The sequence below is a fragment of the Pithys albifrons genome, chromosome 8 (genome assembly GCF_047495875.1).
Source record: "Pithys albifrons albifrons isolate INPA30051 chromosome 8, PitAlb_v1, whole genome shotgun sequence".
NCBI classification, from domain to species: Eukaryota; Metazoa; Chordata; class Aves; order Passeriformes; family Thamnophilidae; genus Pithys; species Pithys albifrons.
In genome coordinates this window covers 15,119,262-15,137,792 of record NC_092465.1, presented here as the reverse complement: position 1 = coordinate 15,137,792, position 18,531 = coordinate 15,119,262, and the positions used below count along the sequence as shown (strand labels likewise).

Genomic DNA, 18,531 nt, shown 5'->3' with positions numbered 1-18,531 from the left:
GCGCTGCGAAGGGAGGGGAAGATGGCGGCGGGGCGCGCACTGCTGGCGCCGGGACTGCTCCGAGGGAGGGTCGCCATCGTCACCGGCGGCGGCACCGGCATCGGCAAGGCCATCGCCGCCGACCTGCTGGCCCTAGGTGGGCGCAGGCTCCGCAGGGAGCCGCGGTGGGGCAGCGGGGGCCGTGCGAGGAGCCCGCGGGTGGGAGGCTGTGGCAGCGCCGGGAGGAGCAGGGGCACAGGGTGAGGTCGCTGTGGGGTATGCCCTTGGCCCGCAAAAGGTGCTCTGTTTTAAACACAGCGGTCACAGTCAGGCCGTGTTAAACTAGGACCCTTTCTCTTCAGTGAGGTTTCATCCTGAGTTAACTGGACACTTTACCAGGTTGTTGAAGGGAGCCTTGCGGAGCAGTTTCTTTTTGAACTGCGGTCCACACAGTAACAGTGGAGACGTGGTGCTTCTCCCCGTGCCTGTGACAGGAATGTCCTGAAATTCAAGAACATCTTCATCGTGCCCTGAGTGGGGGTTTCTTCCATGCTGAGTACAAGAGAAGTGGTAACACCTGGAGTGAAAGGCAGTCTCCTGAGTCTGATGTGACTCTTACATCCACCTTGGAACACCTTTCCTTGTAGGTTTCAGCACAAGTGCCTGGGCTCAATGGCATCAGACTGGGCTTGGGTAGTTTATTGTCATGATTGGATTCACTGTCTTCAAAATACCGACACCACCATTACACCTGTCAGTGCCACACTCCTGTGGTTTGTGCTGCTGGAACGTGCACTGTGCCATTGCTCTGCATAGTGAAGAGCTTTCTTTGTTAAGGCTGTTCTGGGAAACGTGTCTGCTTCTCCTGACCTTTGTCCCCTCAGCTCTCTGCTTGCTCTGTGGAGCTGAGTGGAGAATTAGTTCTGTTACCTTTGTATTACTGGGGAACTAAACTTTTTTTTTTGCGTGTCCTTACATGCTCCCTAAAGAGATGCTTTTTAAGCATCATCACACTCTTGGTTGATGATGTTACCGAGTTTCCTTAAAACTGTGCTTAATTTGGTCTTCATTGGTTTTTTTCAAGCAAAATACAAATAACAGAAGTGTGCCAATAGCAGACTAAATAGAAAACAAGGCTGCAAATCTCTACACATCACTGGAGAGAAAAGGAAGAAAGAGCTATGACTTAAGTCTGAATGAGTGACCTTCCTCACCTGTAGATTGGTAGGTTACTTCTGACAAGAAGATGATCAGGAACTCTCCATGCATACCTTGGGCTTTAGGTAAGGAGGGCTGGTTCCTACAGGCATAGAAGCACTGACAGATAATGTCAGTCATGACTTTCATGAAGAAAAATAAGTGATGTCAGCTTGTGCAGTAGGTACCAAGTGTTCCTCAGTGAGTTATAATTTCCCCCTCTCCCAATTAGCATAATTAGCAAAAATATAGTCTTTTACTGGACCTTATTCACTATCAGTGTGTGTATTAGTAAGCACTTAAGTTGATAAATATGGCTGTGCTTCTCTGATTCAGTATTTGTTTTAATTGCCAATTGTGTGTGCCATTTTATGGACGTTTTGTTAGTCAGATGGTTCTGCAAGTGACTGGAGTCCTTACTTTAAAAAAATCAGGAAACCACAGAGACTACTGTCTTCACATGTGTTGTTTTAAGATGGACCCTGATTAAAGGTGAAGCTCCCATTTCTAGGGATGTGTAGGTTTAGCATTTCCTTCCAGAAGAATTGTACTACTCTATGAATATTTTTTGTTTTGCTTTGAGGTTGTTTTTTTTTTGTTTGTTTTATGTGTAGTTTCACAAGACAGCCCCAGTCAAATGAACAGCTTGCTGCTTCTTTCTCCCACTAGTTATTTTGAGTTGATTCTGGTGTGTCTTTGATTACATAAGAGACCAAATTCCAATCAGCAACAGAGGGGGAGGGGGAAAAACCCTGCACCTGGCAAGATGTTGAGGGTTTTTTGACTGACTGAGGGTGTTGAATTGGTTTATGTTAAAGCAGATGAGCAGCTGACCTCGTATGTGGAACAGATTACTTCTGCTGGGATGCTAAGATTATGGAAGGAGCAGAGCAAACTGGGAACAAGACCTCCTACCCTGCTTGGCAGTGGAAGCTTGCAGTTTGCTTATCCATTATATGAAATTGTATGCCTGCTGGATTTGCACTGGGAATTCATTTGTTGTGTTTTGGTTTAGGCTGTGTAGTAACAAAGGCTGAAGCTTTAAAGCTGTTCTGAGTCCACTGGTGTGACCAAAGAAACTAGAGTGGTTGTAGTGTGAGGGCTTGCCTTTAATTTGGCACCTGCATTGTTTTTTCCCTGTAAAATGATTCCTTCTGCCTCCAAATGCTGGGAAAAAAAAAAAGAATAGGCTCCTGCCTATTTTTTCTCTTCTTTCTGCAGTCAGGATTCTGCCGTGCCACAGGGAAGCCTCTGTTCCTGCTGTCTGTAGTCTGCAGATAGGGATTAATTTCATAAGGCTATTATCCTTTCCCTCAGTCTCTGTAGGGTTAAAAAGCAGAGCATTACGTTTGCTCACTGCTAGTCAAAATTACAGCCAATCATACAGTAAGATTATTTTTTTGTGGTTTTAGAAGCAAGCATTTTTTGTACTCAAGACCTGCTGAAACATCTTTAAATTACTTAATTGATAAATGAGGCAGCTGTGAGCAGAGGCAGCAGAAGTGATATCTGGAAGCTGCTTTGCTGACTCTGCAACTCACAGGCTATCTTCCTCTCTGCAGGAAGGAGAGGGAACCTTGTGGCCTTTTTTTTTTTTCGTTTTTTTGATTGCTCTTTTCCTGGCACAGAGGAATCTGGTTGCTAAGAAGCACTTGACATCAGTCATTTCTCTCTTGCAAGAACTTCAACACTGTATCTTCTAGTCAGTGACTATAATGGCACATCCTACAAGGTATCTCTGTGATGGTTTTAAAAAAATAGCATAATTATGTTAGCTGAAGGATGTTTCATTTTGTCTCTACAGGTTGCAATGTGGTTATTGCCTCTCGTAAATTTGACCGGTTAAAAGCTGCTGCAGAAGAACTAAATAATAGATTTTCTTCCATGAGTCCTATCAAAGTGACTCCCATACAGTGCAATATCCGCAAGGAAGAAGAGGTAAAGACTAGTGGTTTTGTTCTGGGGCTTAACATGTAAAAAGCCTCTTGTGTATATAAATTCTCTTATCTCCAAAGGCCTCTGGCCCTCTCAAAAGTGGCTTAGGTCAGGGTATGTGCTTTCCAAGGAAAGACATTTGTCAGCCAACTGAGCAAGAAAGCAATTGTAATTACCAATATTTTTCTGACCATGCTTACATATTTCAGATATTTCTGGTAGAAGCTGGCCTTGTAGCTGAAGCCAGAACCCACTGAGCATGGTTGTTTGTCACATTTTTGTGACAGAAGTGAGGGGGTGTAAACTTGTGAAGATGGAGACCTCAGAATAGTTCCTTCAATCAGGAATGTCAGTGCTTGTGACTTGACACAAGTACCATGTATTTTCAGTTTGGCTTGTATTAAAACCAAAAAACCCCCACAGATATATTTATTACATTTTAGCATTGTTTGAAATTTTGCTTGCAGTTTAAGGTGTGCCTCGTTGCAAACTCTATTACTGTCCCAGTCAATTTTTTCTTATTATTACAAAAAATGGAAGATAAGAGCCAAAGTCCTTAATCCAGATTTCTCAGAAGTCTCCATGCACCTCCTCATTTTTTATCTGTGTAATTAAGTATTTAAAAGTCCAGCTTCAGGTGTGATTTTATAAAAGACATCTAGAAAATCTTCCAGTAACCACTGATTGCTACATTTTTCTTAACCTCTCAATGTCTCTGTTAAATAACTTAAATATTAATGACCTTCAGTAGAGCTACAAAGATTCTGGAAATATCCTAATATATAACCATAATGCAAATAAAAAATAAAATTCTTCACTCCTAGAAGAGTTCATGCCATGAAATATTTATAGTTGATATATTCAGACTTTTTCTCCTGAAGAAGAACCCTGGGGCTGTGCAGTATGTGACTTCACCCACCAGTGAATTTTAGGTTTGTATTTACTAGCATCATCAGTGCAACATAATAGGGTATGACAGATGTCAGAGGGCAACTTACATGATTAAAACCACAGAAAAGAAAAGAGGGAAAGCCTTTTTTCATGTCTGTTTCTACAGAAAGTACTCTGGCAGGTTTAGTAATGTTCTGCATGTGAATCTTATTTCTGTGTCAGTTTAAAAATTTAGTGGGAACTGCAGTGTTCTATGAGATGGTACAGGGCGTGGATGGTGAAATGAGGTAATCTCCACTAAACTACCATTCTTTCTTTGTTTCCTGTTTAAATGTGTCTAAACACTAACTTGACAAAGCAGACTTAAGTGGCTTTGATAATTGTGCTTGTTTAAAGGTAAACCGGCAGGAGAAATGAATGCAACACAAAAGAGATTATAAATCAGAGTTACAATTTAATAACAATATTACAATAAATGCAATGGCACAAAGAGAAAATTGATTTTAACCCACAAAACCCAGAAGTATGACCCAGCACCCTGGGGCACAAGCACAAAGGGGTTTGTTAGCCCCTGTGCTGAACCCTATGTGGTTCCCCCAAGTCCAAAGTAAAAGTCCAAAGTGGAAAACCCGTTGGTGCAGCTGACAGTTGCAGTCTGGTGGAGAGTGGTGGTCGTAGGCTGGTTGAAAGTGGTGGTTTCCTCCTGTTGAGGTTTTTGGTCATTGTCTTGATCCAACGGGTGACCGTTGAGGTCTTCTTCCCACAAGATATGTACCCCCGGGTCCAGGTGGGAGCACCCAGTCGCTCCCCCAGGGCAGGGATTCACACAATGAGTGATTAACTCTGTGAGTCATGGGGTATTTTTGAAATTGTTGATAGCCCATTAGTAGACACGCCCCCTCAGGCTGGGTGTGAAGGTGCTAATGACTCCCTGTAGGGGAGTTATCACAGCTCTTATCTCACAGATGTCTTTCAGACCCAGCTCACAACCTGAGGGGTCAGGTGTGCCCTGGGCAGCTGCTGCAAACGGTCTACTGTTCTTGGGACTTGAATAGATTTGATTACTCCCACGCAGTGATAAACTGGTCCCACCTGCTGAACTAGGACAGCAATTTTTGAAACTGCTTTTAAAGCCTTTTTTGTAGTGCTGTGTAAAGCATTTAGGCATTATTCTGTGTTCCAGATAGCCATACCTTTTTTGTCTTTGCTATTGCCCTGCAGTTTCATCATAGAATTGTCCTGTTTCCAGATTAGTGTCTATTCATTTTTAGGCACACCAGAACTGTCTTAGAAGTTTTCATATGATATTGATGAAGATTCTATTTGGTTTTGTCTGCCAGTGGAAGTTCTCTTTAACTATTGACCTTTTGTGTCTCTGTCTATTGAAGAAAGAGTTTAGAGGAATAAGGCAGATTTAACTCCAGTCTGGAATTTTTCAGTCATTGATTCAGTTTTATAGTTTGACTCACTTAAACTGCTCTTACTTCTTTCTCTTGAAGTCCTTTTTAGAAAAAAAATCAGTATGAAAATTTCATAAGCCTTTTGCCAAAGATTTGGACAAGGAATATAATTTCTCTTCCATGTTAACGTAAGAACTTGTGTACCTGTTAAACAAATATTTATCCATTCCAGAGGCTCATGTCCAAGACCGTATTTTTTTTTATTGGTTAGAGACATCTTGTGATTTTTATTCTTTAGCTTGTGGGTTTTTGGCTCTGTTCTCCTCCATTCAATGCTTTTGATTCTCAAGGATTACTAAATCCTAGCCACTTGTTACTTAACATCTAAAATTACTTTTGGGCCAGAAATGTGTGGATCATGTTTTCAGCTTTTAAATTTGTAGTGAGGATAGCACTTCCTGACACTTGGGTACTTTGGTTTGTAAATTGAAACTAGATAAGCTCAAATTAACAATTGTTAACTTACACTGCTGAAAACTGTCAGAACTGAGGCTTGTGGCAGGTTTTCCCCAACCCACTGTTTACTATTGCTTATTTATTGTATTTCCTGGGAGCAGCAATGGTGAATACTTTTTTCTAATTTGCACTTGATTGGCTTGTGGAAACCAGAGGAAAAGGACCTTTGGGCATTACTTCAATCCAGAGCATTGTATGCCCACTTTCAAAATCTGTTCCATTCTTAACCTAAAATTTAGTGCATGGGACTCAGAGACTTAGGAACATAGATCAGTAAAAGATGTAATGCAGGATTTTCCAGCCTAGGAGGCACACCTTAAGTAGAGGCAACACAGTAACATAACTCACTTCAGTATTTTCACAAATACAGGAAGAGCTGCCTGTTAACAATGGAAGATGGGATGAGAGGGCATATATAATTTTGGGTTCCCTCACAAAAGAAACAATACTTGTCCAACTGTGTTTGCTCTGTATGCTACTCATTAGTAGTTTTGCAACTTATTGTCTGCTTTCACCTTCGTGTGAATGAAGAATATTTACCTCAGGAATCACAGAAGCACATTGTTGGGTAGAGAGGACTGCCTTTGCAAGTGTTCCATGTGAGTCATTACATCCTCTTTCTCAGCTTATATACCAGGTACCAAAGAACATGGGCAGGAGAAAAACATTATAAATGTTTCAACAGGGAAAATAACTTAGGAGTTCACGCCTTCTTAGATGTCAGAACTGATCTATCATAAGCTACAAAGCTCAGGAAGCTTCCTGAAGAACTACATAGTTCATTTAGTGTATCCTTCTCAGTGACGCCTTTCTAAGAGTCTTACTTTCCAAAAAAGCCACTAAGATCACCTGTAGGAAAAAGCCAACTGTTCTTACTACAGCATCCCACTTTTTTTTCATCCCTCTTTCTCCATCAGTTCTGTATTTTTCTAAAGGCCTTTATGAATTCTGTCCTGGTTTTAATTTTATAACCAGGCAAACTTGAGAGAGGGACTTTAAATAGAGGAAATTTAAGACTTATGAAGGTACTTCCAAATTTCCAGGTGATTATTATTTTTTTGCCTGCTATTGCAAATCTTAAAATAGCTGACCTACTTTGAAAAAGACACAGTTCATGCCTCTGCTTAGGATCTGTGCAATTCAAGCATTAGACGATTCATCACTGATCGGATACAGCAATGTGTTTGTTGGAGCTCTCTGGCTTGAGAACAGTCAGAGAAGGTGCAATGAATTAATTACTGCAGAAGCTTGATGGCAGATACCATGGGAATAGCTTAATAAATTCACATTTTTAAGTCTCTAAATCTTCATCCTCAGAAGCCCTCTTGCTTTCTAGCAAAGCTTACTTTTCGTTTAATGTGCAAGAAATAATCCTGCTTGATGGCGGATTTTCATTCCCTGCATAACCTGTCAGGCTTATTTTTGTCATAAGTTTGCTGCTGTTTCTACTAGTTTTCTACTTAGTTTTCTGTAAAGGATAACCCCCCTGTTTTATTTTTAAAAATGGAAGAGTGGAGGGTTCTGGGATGCCAGTAAGAGGATCTGAGGCTTCTGTATTCTGTCATTGTGGGGCCTTATCCTGGAGCAGTGACTGTGTACCAGTACTCCTTGTCCTGTGGTCTGGAGTATATGTAGTGATAGATATTGCTTCTTCATGATTATGAAGCTGAAGTGATTTTGTTTGCATATTTGCTAGCACTACCCTCATAAAGTGTTGAGAGTAGGTCATACTGAGATGCAAACCAGTCAGCTCTGTGTGTGTGTGTTTTCAAACCAAGCTCTTTATCCAGAATCCAAGGACTTAATTACTCCATTTCAGTGCCTCAATGTAATGTGGCCAGGGCAGACAAGAGACCCCATCTTTTTCTATTATGAAAAGAGCTTTCTAGTAACCTTTGTATGTGTTAGGCAAGGGGAGTGTGTACTTGTGGGTCTTAAATGCTGAGTTACAGCAAATCTGTTGACGGGGCAAGACATGAGGAAGTTTTTACCCTTGTAAAGCCTTTTTGCTGTATGCTGTGGACAAACATTTCTTTAACTGGCACCTAGATAAGTAGATGACATGTCTAGATAAGTGAAAGATAAAATGTGTGTATTTGGTTATACAAAGCTTCAGCAGCTTAAATGCCCTTCTTCTCTTGGTGCTGGAATTTATGTAGCACCTGCATTAGAACAGAAAGATTTTTTAAATAAACATGGACACAGCCCAGAACTTTTTGGCTGACTAAACCTGTCATACGGATCTTACAGCCTCTCTGAAGGCTGGACTGCCTCTTGTTCTGTGAAAAGGGTATAAGAGAGAAAATACTGTCTGGGAATGAAATTTGTGTAGGACTTAATCAGCATATCACACTAACAAATGTTACTCCAGGTAGAAGCTTTGGTGAAGTCTACACTGAGTCTGCATGGGAAGATTGACTTCCTGGTGAATAATGGAGGGGGCCAATTTGCAAGTCCTTCTGAAGCCATCCGTGCAAAAGGCTGGAATGCTGTGATAGACACGAATCTGACAGGGACCTTTTATTGCTGCAAAGCAGGTAAGGTCTGAACTTTAATGTTGGTTTGTTTGTTTATTTGCTCTTTTTTACAGCAATACCAGAAGACAACAAATGTTTCTCTGCCTTGCTTTTTCCACACACTTATCTGACAGTAGGTATTTGTTTTCATGAATCTCATCCAAAACTTTGCATTAAATGGTACATTACATTTGCTCATCTATACAAAGACACATGTAGGCAAGTATGATCTTCTGATTAAGGCCAGGTTTGGGGTGTCAGTTGGCCTTGATACTCAATTAAAAGACTATAGGAAAACCACTTGACTTTTGTGGCCTGTATTCACTGTGCGTAATGCAGGACAATATTTCTCCCTTCAGGGATATAAATTTAAGCTTAAATTTAAGTATGGCACATGGTTCTCAGATAGCATTTGGAATGTGGAAATGAAAGTAATTTACGTGGAAACATGAAATCTTGATTTCCACCAAATGCTTCTTGACAATCATTGAGCCTGGACTGCACCTCTTGTCCCATGGCTGTGCCTCTGACTTGGCAAGGCTATGGTACAAAGTACAGGTTGTTTTTCTAAACCTGCATGAGAAATGTGTAGTGTGATGGCAGGTAAGACTCCAAATTTGACTTCCAATTGGCAAGTTCATTTGTATGCATTTCTTCTGATATTTATAGGTTATCTTCCTCCTTCATACAGTGTACAATGCCTGGATGCAGGAACATGGAGGAGTCATTGTCAACATTACTGCTGCCGTGAGAAATGGGTTTCCTGGAATGTCGTAATATATATTTTCTTCTTACATATTCCTGTATTTTTTCCCTAGAAGTACTAATTGCTCTTAAATGCTTCAGAAAGTTGTGCACTGGGCAGTAGCAGAGTATAGAAATACAGCAGTTTGGTCAAAAGAGAGCAGGAGTATCATTTGGCTGAATGTATGGGGATCTCTTATTAATTCAGTAAGAGACTACAGGAGTAAATGGCATCTGGTCTCTCAACTTGTTTGTAAGAAATTATGAAGCAAGACTTTCCAGTGAAGCTTTCCTTGGAAGTGATGTGCTAGTGGGACTGAAATGTAACCTTGCTCTCCAAATTACTGGAGTGTTTGCAAGAACTTGGCACCTGTTGCTTTTCTCTTCTGCGCTCCATTTACAGATCTGGATGGTGCAATGAGTTATGGGAATGGGACTGGGAGTAGGAGGAACATTTCTAGTATGTTGCCAGGTTTTGGCTTTGTCCTTCAGCTCACGTAATGCCTGCCTTTCCTGTTTTTCTCTTTACTCCCACTTTGTAGACATCTTTCTTGGAGGTTTCTGATGCAAATAGAATCAGTTCTATTTGCTCTGCTCGTTTCTTCACTGGGAGAAGGCTCCTGGCTACAAATATATTGCGCTGCTTGCAGTTGTTTTATACTGATGCAAATGATCATAGCCAGGGAAATGCATTGAAGTGTAGCCTCCTCTCCATACTTGCACGTGTACTACATTTATTCAAATTTCTTCACCCTCAAAATGGAGGTGAGCAGGAGATTCCCTGTTTGAAACTTTCCACCACTTAAGTTCCAATCTGTTGAAAGATAATAATGCTAAGGAAATGAATTATATCAATTATTTTCTTTTCAAAGGAAATTTTGAAGTTGTCAAGGTGCTGCATGTTGAGTTTCTTAATTGAAAAAAAAATCTGAATTTCTTCTTTTAATTGTCCTTTTCCTCTTTTTCTTTAAACTTTGATATTGAATTTCTATTGAAAAAAATACAAAAAATATATTTTGAGAAAGTGTTGCATCACCTCTCTGTGTCCAGCACTGAAAGTTTTCAAAAATAAAATTTTAAGAAACAGCAGAATATTTCTCACTAGGTTGTTCTTGGTAGTACAGAATAAATTTCAAGATCCACAGGGTGGTGCTAAAGCTTCAGTTATTTGAGTTTCTCTGCTGTGGTAAAGTCTGGTTGGATTGTCACAGCAAATACACTGAAGCTCTAAGTGAGAGTTCAACCAAGAGAAAAAGTTAATTCTGAATAACAGTGGAAAATTTTTCCTAAATAACTGTTGTGTATAGATCTAGATGGATAGACAAAATTACATCCAAATTAAATTCCTGTTGAATTGATACTCATTGTAGAAATGTACTATGGAAAAAGTCTTACCTTTACAAGTCCAGCCACTACTCATACCAGAAGTCACTGGATACAGTTTTCCATAATTATTAACTTTGAATATTAAACTTGGCAAATTTTTTCATAGTGTGTTTGGAGACTATTCATGTGTAGACCACAAATAAGTAAGTTATATTTTCTTTTATTTTTCTTAAGTTTTTCTTATTCTTTCCCTGGTATTTGAGAAGCTATTTTATCTATCTCCTCTAAGTCTTTTTCGCTAGGATAAAGAAACTAAATTCTGTTTGTTTACTATGAGTCAAACTGTCTACTATTAATTATTGCAGTAATATTGTCTGCATTTGTTCAAGCTTGTCATCATTTCAGACTAGTTTCCTAGAGCAGCAAGGGGTATGACTTCACTCTAACTCATCTCTGTCTCCATCCATCTAGAGTGATTTTTGAATAGTAGCTTATTTTAATCTTGTCTGTCAGAAGATTTAAGCTATTTTCCAGAATACTGTCCTTCCACATGTTACTTTATCTGTGCACCCTAGAGGTAGTTTACACAGTTTGAACTTCACCTCCTTGTTTCTCATTTTGTAAACCTCCCTCTGCAGTAGAGTGTAGTTGACCTCATGTCCCACTGGGGACATGATTAAGTATTTCCAGCAATGACAGGCAATCATAGCAGTGGACCTATGGTCAGACATACAGATTAAAGAATCTCTGTCTCTGGGAGGGTTGGTCCAGCCACAGAAAGCTATTCTGACTACCTCAGTGAGGCTGCAGTGGAATTAATATTGGGCACTCCTAGCTGAGGGACCAGATGCTTCCTTTGCTTTCTTCCCTCAACAGGCACACGGGAGCTGCAAGAGCTGCAGTGGAAAACCTAACCAAGACCTTAGCATTAGAGTGGGCTCATAGCGGAGTAAGAATCAACAGTGTTGCTCCTGTAAGTAATGGGAAATTATATGATTAAACTTAGTAATCATACATGTTCATAGTTAAAGTTTTCAGACCAAAAGGGATTTAAAAATCCATAACCTGTAACTGATTGTAAGTTGTTTATGCATTTCTTTATTTATAATCTCCTCTTCTGCATTCTGCAGGTCATTTGAGAGTGTTTTGTACTTTTGGATGATGAGTCAGAGGATGTGGGATAAAATTGCTTCTGCTTTCTGCTTTGACTTGGCACTCTTCGTTGGGTTTTTTTGTAGCTTAATGAAATTGTTTGGTAGAGTTGGTCACCCGTATTACAAAGCCTTGACATAAAGTTACTTGAATGCTTTGTGTGTCAGTAATGGGTACATTATTTCTGAGTTCATGAAACTTCTTTGGTTGGGGGTTTAGGTATGCTGGTGGTTTGCACCTGTGTTTACAAACTTATTTTTAAAATCTCTGTAGGGTGATAGCCCTGATAAACTCTTGATGACTTGAGGGAAAACACCTCAGCCTCCTGGAGGGATGCTCCCAGAACCATTGTCAGAGGACAAAGACATCCCAGTGGCTTTCCAAAAGTGCTAAGAGCCAGACTGATAAGATTAACAAAGGGTGGAGTGTTGTGAAGATCACATGCTCTCCTCTGTGATATCTTCTAGGAATACAGGGAGCCCTTCAGGCCTATGCTGTCTATCACCCCAAAACCAATTATTGACTAAAGCCACCCAAAACACCTAAGAGAAAAAAAAAACGGTGTAAAAGCAATTGGGCATGAGCAAAAACTGTGCAGAAATGTCTTCATCTTTGTGAGGGGAGCTGAGAGGAGCTGCTCTGTCTCCTCCCACCTCTTCGGACAATGTAGGGGTGAGAAAACCATGTACTGTCTGTACTTTATATACCATATCTTAAACTTTACTCTCTTACAATGCCTATTACGTTATACATTCTATCCAACTAATTTCACTTGGCTATATCTTTACTATATAGGCATCTTATTAATTATTTACTAATTGTGTTTTGCTACTTTAATATTAATAACAATAACTTGTTTTACACTTTGCAACTTACCACATATATATCTTACTTGATATTAGTTGTTGTGTTCCCTTACAGTGTGTAGTGGTTTTTTTAACATGTGTGTTAATGGGAAACTACTCTGCTCTTTCCTTTAGCTTTGTGTTGTTTTTTTGCTCTGTGTTACTGAGAGGGGTTCTAGATTTGTGTTTTAGGTGGTTGTGTTTCTGGTAAGTAGTTTTCTGTTGTTAGTTAAGACTGTCGTGAGGGGGCTACACTGCTGAATTGAAACTTGAGTTTGGTATGCTTATCTCTGTAGAATGAGTTTTGTGCTGGTTTCTTTTGGGGTTTTTGGTCATCAAATACAATCATGCAGCTAATCATGTACTGGCAACGCAAAACCCCACAGCAGCTGTCACATATTTGTATTAATAAAAGTTATTTTGGGAGCTGCTGTGGAGAAAGTTCTTTTCTTGCTATTAAGTGTGGTCCTCATAGCAGAGTGTTGAAGACTCTTCCAACCTGTGTGCTGTCCATTGTTTGACAGGCAGTGTTGAGTTTATAAGACTTTGATGTTCTAGGATGTTTATAGCTGATATCTTCATAGAGAAAGTTCTCCCTGGCAATTAAGTGTGGTCTCATAGTAGAGGTCGAAGACCCTTCTGACCTGTGTGCTGTCCATTGTTTGACAGGCAGTGTTGGGTTCATAAGACTTAGATTTTCTGGACACTTACAGCTTGTAAGTTCTCCCTGGCTAGAGTGTGGTCCTCATAGGAAGGTTGAAAACCTTTCCAGCCTGTGTTCTGTCCATTGTTAAATGGGCAGTGCTGGATTCATAAAGCTTTGATTGTTCCAAGGACACTTACAGCTAATAACTGTATTAATAGAGGTAGAACAACAAATCTTTGCATTTCTGCCCTTCCCTTTCACATGACAACCTCTGAATGTGTCATATACCTTTTACTTTGTCTTCTACATGTTAAGTTAGATTAGTTTTAGGCACAAAGAGGCTGTATTTGGAGTGGACCTTCTCTCAGAGAAATCATATGTAAAAATATGTGTTCTGATTTTTTTTCTTATCTAATTCATGCAGACAGGAAGCCTCTATACAGGTCAGCTAAAATATGCCTGCCACATTTCTGAGGAAGTAGGCAGCACATAGCAGTTTTTAAAATAACTGTATGGAAGGAGTAGCTGTACTTTGTAGTGTGTAGTGCTGCAGATACAGAGATTACATAGAAACTCTAACTTTTGAGCTTCTGTGATCTGTTGTGATTTTTTGTAATCCTCTCTTAACCACAATTTCTTTTGCACATTTACTCCTTTGAAATCAAAAGAGGAAATGTAAATTTTGTCCAACTACTTCTACATTGAGGAATTATCCTACCTCACAGTAAATGAGTGTCATAAGTGAAGTGTCATATTTGTTTAAGTGATCCCTCGGAAGATCTTGCTGCTATTTTTGTAGAGTGTCTTTATATCCTATTGTGCCCCTTGTCCCAAAACATCTGGCTTGCTTTGTTTCACATAGCACAGAATGCTTAATGGCAGATGTGTGATGATCATTCAGGTGGTGGCTTTTATGTACCCTTTTTGAGACCAAATTCATCCCAAGACTTGTTAAATATTAACATCTACTGGCTCCTATTTCCTGTTTATTTGTTTTTTCTGATTTATCAAGTCTTGGGGAAGTAAGTAATTAAGACAGCATTATTATGTGAATATGCTTTTCAAGCATGCTAATTACCTAATGAGTCATGTTGATTATACATTACAGCGCATGTCAAAAGAAGTTTTGACAAACACTTCAGGGGTTTGGCTCTTTCATAGGTATTTGCTACCGTTGTTACTATGCTGGTAGAAAAGTCCACGTTGTAGTTACAGTAATACTCCTGTCACTTGTGAACGCAGCAGGTCAGTGGCAACAATATAAAACTGTTACTTCTTTATAGGAGCAGAGTAACCTGTAGGGAAGGGATACATAAAGAGGGAAACCTGCATTCGGAATAGAATAGTTTCACATACATTATGCAGAAATCTTAGAAGTCTTAATACGTACTTCATGGATGAATTCAAATTTTGTTATTTTACTTAAACTTGAGTCCCAAAGGTTCTGTCCTAACTAATGGATATAACCTTGTGTTCCCGTTGCTGTACCCTTCATCTTCCTTCTCAAGATTAAACTGGACTGAATAATCATCAGAGCAAACATGGTCACCTTTTTCTGTTCCTACAGCAGCTAAGCAAGGAGAGTTGGAATTCTGACTGAAATCTGTCTGCTTCCATAATTCACAATAAATCAGACTCATGTTCTTACAGATGACAAGAAACTGTTGAGAACTTGTTCTTGGGGCTTTGCAGTAAGCAACATGAAATGCTTGTAATTTCAAAGCAGTCTCTGAGTTTCTTTATACTCCACTTTTTATTTATTGAAGTGACATCAGAGAATTGGAATAATCAGAATTATTGTGCTTGAATAGAGAAGCGGCTGGCAGCCAAATTACCTTCTTGTATAAATTATACTATCCCATTACATTTAAAACTTGCATTCAAGTGCTTTTTAGGCAGTTTAATACCACAGAAAATCAGTGATGACAACTTCACAATTTCAGAATGATCCATTTAAACATATGAAGAGAACTTAATTTTCACTATGCTGTTTTAAAATAGGGACTTGTATTTTCCGAAACTGCTGTTGCAAACTATGGAGAGCAAGGTATAATGATGTGGTTAAAGAGCATACCAAAGGTTCCTGCCAAGAGGTCAGCAGTTCCTGAGGAGGTAATGTATTTCAGAACATTTGTGAGGTTTCTGTGTTACTAGTTGGAAGCCGCTTTATTATATGAGGAACAAAAATGACTTAATTGTGCACTCTGATGGAATATTTAAAAAGAAAAAGCCTTGTAGTGTGTAGTTTTGCCAAGTGGGAGAATTAACCAGTAGTCACTGATATACTGAAAATCTAATTCAGCTGCCTCTTACAGCTGAAGTGTTTCATGGTGGATATTAGTTTCTGAAGAGGTCGACTTCCAGCAGGAAGGACTGAAAGAATTAATATTAAAGTGAAAAAAAATGTATATTAAAAGTACTTAGCTCTCTTCTACCAAGAATGTGTAGATTTGATAAACTGGTCCACATTTTTATTTGATTTTTCAGCATCTGATGCTCATCTGTGAGAGCTTATTGGTTTTCCTGTTACGTAGTTGATGTTTGTTGCCCGGAGGATGGTTTTAAGACTGTTGCAGTTTTGACTGCTGAGTAGAAAATGTTACTGTGTCTTACCTGTAAAAGTTTTTACAAGCCTCTTGGACATGAAAAGTTCACAGCAGTTTAAGAAGATTAAAATTGTCATCGTTTTGACAGATCTCCCCTGCAGTGTGTTTCCTACTATCTCCAGCTGCTTCTTTCATAACTGGAATAACCATGGTGGTGGATGGCGGCCAAAGTTTATACAGTCATACACTAGAAATACCTGGTAAGAAATAGTCTACAAAATAATGCCCTTCAAGTGACTGAGACTGGACAATGGGAGGACACAAAAGTAAAATGCCCAGTTTCTCAGTCAACTAAATATGTTCTTTTATTTATTTTCCTCAGATCATGACAGATGGCCTGCACCACCAGAAGGAAAAAATTCTGAAATGTTGAAAAAGCTGCTTTCCGGCGAGTTCAAGGCAAAGCTGTAAAAGATTTCAGCTTATTCCCAGTTGCACACTTGCTGATAATATCACTTTGTGATTTGAGCTTATTATTGTCACAAATAGTTTTTTTGCTCACATGTAACTACATTGACTTCCTTGATTTTCCTTGGTTTATATTTAAAACCTGAAAGGCTGCACATAGTAAATTTCTTCTCTGAAAACACTTGCCCTTCAATCTTTTGGGAGGGGAAAGTATAAAAGACAAATTGTACATTTGCATAGGCATCAAATAATGAAGAATCCTAGTCAGAAGTGAATAAGAAGAATACTTATTTTGAAGTGAAAGGAGGCAAGAGGGAATGTTTTGGAACCCTTTCATTCTGGATGAATTTAGAGAGAAGGTAATTTAAATCTCATATTATTAGTTGCATCAATAACCCTTGAGGTAGCTACAGTGTTTCTGTTCAGCCACATGCTGAGCATTCAACAATGGTTTTAAAGACCAAGTGCAGTAAGTATTTATCTGAAAATAATTAAAAATAAAGTGGAATACTATTATTAATGTTTAAAAGTAAAATGGCATATCATATTAGGAATGTTTTGCAGTGCTTGCAAATACAATCACATAATGGAATTAAGCTGGCTGCAACTTAAATTTGATAACAGGATAATCAGATAATAAATTTAACATGCAGTTAAAGTTGGATGGAAAACAGTATAGATTCAACAATTTAACATGCAAAATCTGTGGTCTGTATTGCAGTGCTCTCTGCAGTGTGCTATACTAGTAAATAAGAGATTTGGAATCCTTCACTTACCAGTTAAAATGCTTTCTCTCCATGCTCTGCTGTCCTACAATGTTAACAGAATTTTCTTCATCAGTGTCTCTAAAATAGATGTGATTTTTGTGAATAATGCAGAGATGCCATTTAAAAGCCAGAAATCTTGCAATACATCATTTTAAAAGGCTATCTTTGTGATTTTTCTTATTCACTTTAAGACAAATGTTCCCAGGTTTGCTATCTTTAGTGAAAACATAAAAAATAAGTAATGAACGTGTTTACTGTAACAATGGAAATTTGTGCAATAGAGTTGCTCCTATAGAAGTAAACTTTTAATACTTAATTTTGGACTGAATGGAACAACGTGCCAGTTGTTTGTTCTCTGCAAAGATGTTTGACCTTTGTATTTTTTATTAAAATATGAGTTCTTACATAGGTACATGTAGATTGTTTTTCATGAAAATCTGAATTCCATTTTTAGCTGGGAAGAGAGGTTTGAGGCTAAATACGTGCTTTTTCAGATGTATCCTCCTTTCTTAGTAACTGGATGGTTATTTATGCAGTTGTGAGAGACTTTCACAGAGGTAAAGTCAGCTTTTTTCAAACCTCTCATGGAAGGTGTATTTTGATTATTGCAAATATTAGTTCGGGTACACAGTAAGAGAATTCCTGGAAGCAAATGCACCTTTTAGATAACTAACTTTGGAATTCTAGCCCATTGCATTAAGGGAAATAAGACATTATTTCTACTTTCTTAACATCTTTCTGGAAAAGAAAGTTAAACATGAACAGGCTTGAGACCTGTGGAATTTACTTTCTCTTTATGTTTGACTGTGTGAGTTTCTATGATGTGTGTGGACTGTGGATTTGATGTGAAATGGAAGTCCATCGGTAAAACTAATTTACTTTTATTATATCTCAGAACTGTTCGCTACAGGATTTAAGTATAAACTTGGAAATAATAAATTTTCAATCTTGCAAATTTCCTCTTTAACTGTGCTGGAGTGTGAATATTCATAAAGAGGGGACTTTTATATATAATGATGGTGAAATGCATCATTCATCTCAGGAAATGGAATATTATGAAGGTGAGCATTCACCTGTGTGGGAGACAGGTTCAGTCTGCAATTAATAAACTCCTTCACAAGTAAGAACTATGACAAACCTTTCTGCTTGGGATGCATAAAAGAACCTTTTATTTGACCTTGCCTTCTTCAACTTTCAGCAAAGCAATGGATGTACTGAGAAGATAAAAGCTGGTTCTTTAGAAGAGGCTGTGTGTGCTTTTTTGGTGGCAGGAAGTTGAAACAGCCAGCATTTGTGGGGCCATAAAGTGCTACAGGTTAATACAAGAGAAGAATATACTTAAAATGCTTCAGGGTTAAGGCTTGTGTAAGAATACAGAAAATATATCCTCACAGGGAGAAGGGGAAACATCAGTGTTCTCTGCTTTTTTTTTCCCCTAGTAATAGTACTAGCATTCCCCCTACTGTGCACAACGTTGAAATACTTACCAGAATTTGTTAGATAATAGGATGGTAACTCCTTTGCTGTAGGAGTTTAGCAATAATCACAGCCATTTGTTTTGTTTATTTGTGTTAGTTTGGGGTCTTGTTTTGGGGTTGTGTTT

General features: G+C 38.8%; 1 protein-coding gene across 1 annotated transcript; it reads left to right on the top strand.

The window, feature by feature from the left end:
• Positions 1–2: 2 nt before the first annotated feature.
• PECR (peroxisomal trans-2-enoyl-CoA reductase) lies at positions 3–17,895 on the top strand. The gene is made up of 8 exons (XM_071562856.1): positions 3–136; positions 2,981–3,114; positions 8,290–8,455; positions 9,126–9,207; positions 11,381–11,477; positions 15,149–15,259; positions 15,842–15,953; positions 16,076–17,895. The coding sequence occupies exons 1-8, from the start codon at positions 22–24 to the stop codon at positions 16,162–16,164; spliced, it is 906 nt and encodes a 301-aa protein (XP_071418957.1). The 5' UTR covers positions 3–21; the 3' UTR covers positions 16,165–17,895.
• Positions 17,896–18,531: the final 636 nt, after the last annotated feature.

Excerpts from the sequence above, each read along its gene's own strand:
- PECR (XM_071562856.1), top strand. The coding sequence starts at position 22 with ATGGCGGCGGGGCGCGCACTGCTGGCGCCGGGACTGCTCCGAGGGAGG. Across the intron at positions 137-2,980 it reads CGCCGACCTGCTGGCCCTAG|GTTGCAATGTGGTTATTGCC; the intron begins GTGGGCGCAGGC and ends TTGTCTCTACAG. Across the intron at positions 9,208-11,380 it reads AATGGGTTTCCTGGAATGTC|GCACACGGGAGCTGCAAGAG; the intron begins GTAATATATATT and ends TTCCCTCAACAG.